The following is an 8,622-nucleotide window of genomic DNA, read 5'->3' as shown; positions in this document are numbered from 1 at the left end:
TTTAAAGTGTTGTTATCATTTGCAAGAGTTTTATTTGTTGCAATTAGCACTTGTATATTGCGGTAACTTTCTCGCTCCTTAGCCTCTAGGAGCTCCAACCTCCTCTTGGCCCTCAAAAGTTCTTGCACATAAAGATCTGGGCACCAAGCGAGAGGTGTGGAGGTAGGGCTGCAACTGACAGACTCATCTTACAAGAACTTTACTTTTTACAAGCTCCCTCCATGGCAACCTCCCCCAAGAACATCCCATCGAAAGAAACGCATCTATAATGCAAATGTCATCGTCGAGTAAGAAGACTAGACTTCCGAGAAACCCCACCCCAAAAAAATAAATAAAAAAATACAAAAAAGCAAAAGAAAAAGTATGCAGTTAGGTAAAGTTCAACTGAAGATAAATACCACGAAAAAATGAAAGGATTCTCTTCATCATATAATTCTATTTTTAAGTCCCACCATCTCCTTACAGCTCTGGATTTCGATTTCGCCTTCCACGGCCTCTGCAATTCTGTAAACTTCCCGCTAATTTGCTCACTCTTCAAATAAAATCTTATCAACTTCTTTGTAACTTTCTTCGTTAAGCAATTTCAACCTTGGTTGGCCTTATCTAGAGAGAAGAAGGGAAACAGACAAATAAAGCTGGCCTGAAAAATAATGAGAACGTGATGTTAATGTTGGATTAATAAAAACCCAGCACTAGATTTGTGTTAGGGACAACAGATTTTGAAACAGAGAAAAGCAGAAACTTGGGTTTCGACTGGTAGCCCAGAGTTTGGTTGGGGATAATTAGGGTTTGGGAAATTTCGAGGGCTTTGAATGGACCCGCAGGTTTTAGATGATATTATAAACAGGTTGCTGGAAGTGAGAGGGTCGAGGCCTGGCAAGCAGGTTCAGCTCTCCGAGGCAGAGATCCGACAGCTCTGTCTCTCCTCCAAGGATATTTTTATGAGCCAGCCCAATTTGTTGGAGCTCGAGGCACCAATCAAAATATGTGGTTAGTGATTTTAATGTTTTTAAATCAAATTTTCTTGGTTGGAAAATTGAGGTGATTCTTGTTTGGTGAAGCTAGATCGTTAAGATCATTTTTCTACTTTACCCACCGACACATTCTCTAAGAAGGCTTAGATAATGTCGTCTGGGGTCAGTGATCACCAATACTTTATTCAAACTTTATTTTCAATGCGTTTTTGGTAAAGTATACCTGGACTTATTTGCCACAACTATAGGGCAGTGGGCATGTCTTTCATCAAACTCACCCATAACTGTGACCGGCTTTGTGCGTTGGCCATGCCTATTCAATTGACTTGCACCAGTCTTTTCTGTAGCATATGCTACACCCAAAATTGGATGTGGTTGTTTAGCCAATCATATATTTATGATTTTATAGATATAAGCATCTTATGAATCGGTGATATCCCCATTTAAATATTGTAGTTTGCCCCAATTGAGTTTTATCACAAGTCTCCATCATGAGAGCTCATCAAATTGACCTTTTCATCAAATTGACCTTTTCTTTTCCAAAACTTCTCCGAGTTGAAGAGCTTATGGTGAATTTATTTAGGTAAATAAACTGCTCTTCTTTTTTCTCTGGTTTGGAAACTCTAGTTTTTGTGGGTCGTGGAACTTTTTGTTAAGGCCATTTTTGTGTCTTTTAAACTTTTCTTGTCTAATTTTTGTGTCTTTTAAACTTTAATTGTCTAATTTGAACAAATCATAGTTGCTTTTATTCGCATGTGATGTGCTATTGGGCTTCAATTGCGTTGACTCACATTTCATTGATGAGTTTGAGTTTGATTTAAAAATTTCATGAAATACTGGTCAACGAATTTGGCTACCCAATCTTTTGAGGTCAAATGAATGAATGAAAGATTTTCAATGATGTCCACAAGGCCATAAGCCTAAGGGACCCACATAAAACTCCTAGTCAGTCTAATGTGATTTCTCCAACGTGTCTCTTTTGTTGTGAATTTGCATAAGTAAAATGGCCCCCTTAACGAGTCTTGGTCCTTCGAAAAGGTCTTTTATGTTGTTCACTTTTAAGGTTTCTTTGTGTTGGCTGCGAATGTCTTCGTATGCTGTACAATCCTTCAGACAGTGCCACTTTGTTTCCACCACACCCTCGTTGCAAAATCTACAAATTCTGTCCTCCCACTCTTCCTTAGGGACCTTCCATCTACTAGTTTCACATCTCACACGGTGGGAACCAAATCTCAATTGAGTGATTAGGATTTTTGCCTTTCCTTTGATCTTGGCTCCTAAATATTCTTTGTCGCCATGTTCACATGTGGGATTAAATTCTTTGGCATAATAGACTTTTTTTCTACCTAACTGGTTTGCCCACATGACAGATCTGCCTTTTCCTGCCACCCATTTTTTAATTTCAGAATTGTCTTCCGAGCATTCTTGATAGTCAATGTTCCACTTATTGAACCATTTATCGTTTTGTTTCTTCCATGTCTTCTTCTGACGAGCTAGTTCTTCGTCAGTCACCCTACTAGGCCAATGATGTGCATCCATTTTACTTACCTTTTTTAGATAGCTTAGCAATATAATAATTGCCGAGGCCTCCACCTAGAACATGCCCGCCTCCACTAAAATAATCTTGTAAGGGACTGTGGATTTGATTTTGAGATTAGTTGTGATGAAGTGTTTTTGAATTCTTTCAATTTGGCGCCATTTATAGTTTGATATGCTGCTCCCCAATACCTCACTGCCATATAAAATATTTGGTATCACCAGTAACCCAAATTTTCTTAGTCTTACAATCCCATAACTCCGCTGTCCTGCACCTGTTTTGAAGAAGATGCCTTTCATCCCCCTTGTATCCTTTTTGATCAGCATGTTTCCCAATTGAGCCGGTAATGGAAATCTATCTTGAAATACTTGTATTCTTCTACAATTTCTAGCACGTTGTCATTAAATATGAAATTGCATTGTTGTTTTCCTTTCCTCAAGGAAAAGACCATGATCTTGGTCTTAGAAGTGTTGACCTCCATCCCTACTTCCATGCAAAAGGTTTCTAAGTTTTTCAAATGTTCCCTCAGCTCCTGTGCTATTTTAGCAATGAGAATGAGGTCATCGGCATACAAAAGCAATCTGATTTTGACATGCCTAGTTTGGTTCTAATTTTCGCTTTAACCTGTTCGTAAAGTTTATAAACAATAGCTCTATACTTTGTTGGGACCTCTAATTCTTCCATCCTATTCCATAACTTATCCCTAGGGATGGTGTCGAAAGCTTTCTTAATGTCAACAAAGCAGCAAAAAGCCTCTTCCCCCTATATATCCCACGTTTTTCTATGAGGAACCTTAGGGTAATGCAATGATCAATGGCGGAATGTTTTGGTTTGAAACTTGCCTGTCCCATAGCTCTTTCCATTCTTTTTTTGCCCATCTGCTGATTCTCCGCTCTACCATACTCTCGTAGAGTGTGCTTAATAGGGGGTTTACCATGATGGTGCAGTAGTTGGAAGGGTTGTTGACATCCTTGCTCTTATGGAGAAGAATAACTACACTGGTGGTCCACTCCCCGGGAAAGCAACCTCACGTGACCATATAAAAAATGTTTCTGATGTGTGGAGTCAACAAATCTGTCCCCCACTTTAGAAATTCAGCTTGCAGCCCATCAATATCTTGAGTTTTTCCACTCGCTAATCTCCTTATCCCTAGAGTAATGTCTTCATCAGAAAATAGTTCATTCGAATTGTTGGTTGTGGAGAATGAAACTTTGTCCTTCGGTCTCTCATAAGGAGTCTTTGCATACTCTAACCATAATCCGTAATTTTATTTTCAACCTGTTTCCTAGCTTGTTGTAACTTCCTCCAAAAATCTTAAAGATTGTGCTTTCCTAACATGATTGGCTCCTTCCTCCGATTAATCACATATTCTTCTTTTTTGAATTTAATCAGCTATTTGTATTCTCTTATCATTGTTTTGTTTTCCTTTCTCCCTTTAAATTTCCTTTTTGCGCCCTTGCATTCTGCGTCATACCATGGGTTAGCCGGAAAGGTGTTTGAGATGCTCTTCTTTATCCTTGTTCTCTTGCTACCCTTTTTAGTGCTTCCTTAATTAGTGGGATTAGAAAATTGCTGTTGATGTGACTTTTCTTATCATTGTTTTCTTTGATATTCGTGATGTCATGATGCATTTGGAGCTGCTGTTCAAGAGTGGTGCAAAATATTTTATTATTATTGTTGTTTATAAGAATCTTGCCCTCTTTATGTCCTTTTGTGCTTTCATCTAGGACCTGATCACTTTTTAGTGTTTTGACTTCATATTGTATTTAATACAGAGAGGCATATGGTCTCAATTTAGCGCTGTGGGACATTGTTTAATTTTGAAATCAACTACTTTGGTGATGATTGATTGCAAACATATTATATAGTCTACCACACTTTGTCCGTTATACGTTTTGCAAGTAAATTTGTTTGATTTAGGCCACATCTTCATACCATTACACACAACTAACCTGTTGAGGCTGCATAGCCCTAAGAGTTCAGCCCCAAAGTGAGACACACCACCTTTTTCATCTTGAGAAGTCTGTTTGCTGATATTGTCATCGTCTTCTTTTAACCACAAGGGATTATTGTCCTCTGTTAGATCGTTGCCCAGCTAAATACCCTCCTAGCATTAAAATCTCCTAGAAGAAGGATTGTGTTACTAGTTTGATTAAAGGAAAGCACATCTTTCTTTAAAGCTGCAAATGGATCTTCATTGTTTAGATGTCTCTTTTTGTAGAATTTAGAGCTTTTTGGTGTGAAATAGCACGCTGCTGGCGATATGATCTCCTCATCATCCTCAATCTTCCGCCATATAAATTGTTTATTTGGGTCCTCTTTCTCCAATTTTATGGTTTTGTTCCATGTATCTTTTATCAAGATAGTAATCCCTCCATGACCTTTACTTGTCTTTGTTTCTTCATTCCATACGAAGATTTTATCATACCCTTCGAAATTTGGAATCCTACATCCCTCATGTTCATGTGTTTCTATGAGACAAACAATGTCTTGTCCCTCGGCAATGGGCCCCAACCCCGGTCCTCTTCTCCATTGATATCCTCCACAATTCCAACTCACCATGCTTAGATACTCTCGTGGGGCCCTAAGTTCCTATTTCTGATTCACTGATTTGTCGGCAATCTGTGCTTTACCATTTTTCATCCAAGCCCATTTGTCGGCAGCCCTTGCTGATTTTACTTTCTTCCACTCTTTCCTCCTTTCCTCTTGCTGGTTAATGGTTAAATCCTCGTCTAAGTATATTTGGGTGTCTTTGAGTAGCCCCCTGTTCTTCAAAGAAATAGGGGTTGGTGGGTGACTAAAAATTTATATGGTTAACTCCTGATAGCACATTACATGATTTTGCGTACTGTGGAAAAAATTACTTTCTTGATGTTTTTATTCAATCCAGTACTCATTTAACTGTTCTTATTTCATATTTATTTACCCTTTTTTCTGTTAAGGCAGGCTGTTGTTTTCCCAAATATTCGGAGTGAATTTTATTCAACTAAACAGTATTGTTATGTTTTTTTCCTTAATTTTTTAATATTTAATTTAATTAAATTCAGTGCCATTTTTAGCTTGTTCTTTTTTCCAGTGAACTCTTCTTTTTTGTTTGGTCAATGCATGCCCTTAAAACCATTTTTCTAACGAGGAAAATTGATATCCTGAAGTTTATTTTGATTAATTTGAAGAAAATGCAGTCAATTGTATTTAAGGTGGACTCGTTTTACCTTTTTCTTCAATTTTTCCTGTTTAATATTTAGAATTAAGAGCGTTTGTTCTGGTGGATACCGTTATTTTCTATTTTAATTAAATTTTGTTTTCTCTGCAATTCAAAGAATTCAGTATTTTTAGCTAGGGGAACCTTTTGTCACAGCCAATTCTTTTGCCAGTGCATGCCACTAATATCCTTTTTTGAATAAGAAAATTTACTTTTCTTGAATTTATTCTGATTAATTTGAAGAATATACAGTAAATTTGATTTTAGTAAAATGTGGGCTTTCTCTGCCATTATATTTTTTTGCAAGGTCTAACCCTTTAATTCTTGAATGTCAAACTCTTTTCTACAATCTTTTTTTGATTGGAACAACTGGATTACATCAAAACCTGAAGATTCTTTTTGGCTAAACTGCAACAAGCAGGGGAATCTAGAATGTCAAAGTTGAAGACTGCACAGGAAATACCAGGGTTTGGGTGGGTGGGTGGGTGATCAATATTTCATAACTTTTAATCTTTTAAATACATGAAAACTAGATAAACATAAAAGAGCAATAATGAAAAATGCAAATACCAAATATCTTGTGGAAAACTCTTTAAGGTAAGAAAACCACAACACACAATAACTTTCATTGACAAAATGGGCACCAACCAAGCTTACAAATGTGAGCACCAGCCTACAGAGAGCACCCTCTCAAAGCACTAACTCCGAACAATTGAAGCACCAACTGCAGTGAGCTAAGGCACCAACCTCAAATGAGCATGAACTCAAAATCACTGATTCTGAAACTATGTTACGTGTGGACATGTCTCCTTGTTTTGGCCCTATAGGAAATGTCCTGTGAACACATCCCCTGCCGTTCCCATGTCCCTGTCTCTGAAATGCCATGGAACATTTTAAGATCCAACACAAGTCAATGTTTTTATTAGGACGGCAAAGTTGCAAATCTTGACATTAACTAATGGTTCGAAGCTGGCATTAAGTTGAATCTATGTTTCATGCGTGCATCAAAGTGTTGTTACAGGCTTATTTTGTGTCTTGACAAGATATTTTCTGATTGCACCATAAATACTGTCATTAAAAAGTTATATAGAACTTCTAAAAATTGTATAATATATTAATCTATATTATATTTTGGAATATGTGTGTGTGTGTGTGTAAAAATATGTATACTGCCATCCCTTGCTGTCCCCATCACCATCTCCATCTCCATTAATGGCATTAAATATAGATCTAAAACAACTCCATTCATCATCAAACTTCTTCATCATGCACATTTCTTTTAAAAATCTTGTACTCAAAAACACTTCCAACAATATATCAGCATTCACTCAGCTCAAAGAAACTCTGAAGAACTCACATCCATAACCCATCAATTGGGGAAAAATGAGCACGCACAGGTAATAATTGATATGCAAGACAGTCTTTTGTAGTAATATTTCTGGGCCCTGTTGGTGAATCCCTGGTGAATGTATGATAGTCCGCTTCACAATATCTATTCCTGTTCAGCGTCGTCCGGAAATATACTTTCAATTCGCCCCAGCAATGATTTTTGACACTGAGGCTTAATAGAATTGTGCACTTTCAAGCTCAACATCTAAATTGTTTATAGCCAGCAAGAGCAGTAAATAGAGAAACTCTACATGTAAGAGTCCAAACTCAGTAAATAATGGCACGAACTAGTCAAACTCAAAACAATGTGGTAAGTGGTGATGATGGTTCTAACCAGCAAATAAATTCTTAGCAATATGACAGTGGCAAGAATGTAATAATGAGGGCACTCAGAAAATAAGTTCAGAATTTATGAATACTCTAAAATGCATCCAACCATATATTTGATTTTTCCCTTGTGTTTCTCGTTCCATCAGGACTTGTGATTGCAAATATTTATACATATCACACACTCATGCCCAAGGTCTGAACAGTAGTCCTGGCGTTTAAAATAAACAAAATGCAAAGTGAAATAGATAATGTAACCTGATGTGGCTGTGGGTGGTCTGACTGTTTACACGTCCATGGTTTGGGTCAGTTGATGGTCACAGAGTTTTCCGGCAGCGATCAGACAGCTGAAATAATGCCCTGGACCCGTTCTTTAGCAGACGTGACTCTTGATGTCCTGTGGCTGAGTTCACCAATGTTCCTCACGGCTGTTACTGGTGCTATTCATAGTCGCAACTCCCAGTCTGTTACCTGTATCATATCAGAGCTTCCCTTGTCACAACCAAGCACCTTTGTCTCTCTCTGCAGTAAGGTAAAATGGAACACCCGATACCACTAACCCCATGTTATTGGCTAGTACTGCTATGGCCAATGCCCAGGCTAGTAAAACCTCCTACTATGCTGTTGTCTGAAATGACCTCTATCTACACCTTGCAGATGAATTCCGTGGCCCCTAGATAACATCTGAAAAAACTCATCCCCGTGTATGCTTGTTTAGAACAACTTACTCTTGGGTGCAGATCCAATAGTATCAACGTATCACTGAGTAAACTCCATGCTAGAAAGAATGAAGTCTCCAACAAGCAGCTGAGGCTATGTCCAACTCCTCATACTACCTCAAGTGGTTTCGTCCTCAAGAGCAACCGGTCACATTTAATCAACCTCTATCCATTTGAACAATATTCTATCTCATGGCGATAATCCTAAGAAAGCCCATTGCTTTTATAAGCTCGATATGAGGGAGAGCACAAATAACTAGGCAATGGGGGATAAAAACCATTTTTCATCTTTTTGTCACTTAAGTTACTTTTTTTATAAGATGACTTTAAGTCATAAAGTACCTTTATAAATACACTTTCTAAAATAAGGTCACTAAACTATAGAAAAGCTCTTCAACTTTAATATTTCCCTGATCGAAACCAAATAAATTCTTGCGACTGGCTGGCATCCTCTAGATTAATGTCTTTAGCCTA

The 8,622-nt window shown here is 37.7% G+C and overlaps 1 protein-coding gene across 5 annotated transcripts in view; it reads left to right on the top strand.

Annotated features, from left to right (window-relative positions):
• Positions 1-371: 371 nt before the first annotated feature.
• The window catches only part of LOC149545041 (serine/threonine-protein phosphatase PP1 isozyme 3), a 57,893-nt gene continuing 49,642 nt past the window's right edge, over positions 372-8,622 (top strand). For 2 of the 5 annotated variants that reach the window (XR_016355093.1, XM_089795543.1), the window contains exon 1: positions 421-990. Coding sequence is in view for 2 of the 5 variants with exons in the window: in XM_089795543.1 (XP_089651669.1) it covers positions 813-990 (178 nt within the window). In the remaining 3 variants the exon portion in view is untranslated. Of the gene's footprint in view, positions 991-8,622 lie in introns of all 5 variants that reach the window. The other 3 variants (XR_016355091.1, XR_016355092.1, XM_089795542.1) reach the window with 2 other exon arrangements.

This window comes from Cupressus sempervirens, chromosome 8 (assembly GCF_028749045.1).
Source record: "Cupressus sempervirens isolate cs-2001-9-10 chromosome 8, ASM2874904v1, whole genome shotgun sequence".
In the NCBI taxonomy this organism is placed as follows: domain Eukaryota; kingdom Viridiplantae; phylum Streptophyta; class Pinopsida; order Cupressales; family Cupressaceae; genus Cupressus; species Cupressus sempervirens.
Note: the sequence above shows the minus strand (reverse complement) of the source record. Positions and strands in the feature narration are given on the sequence as shown.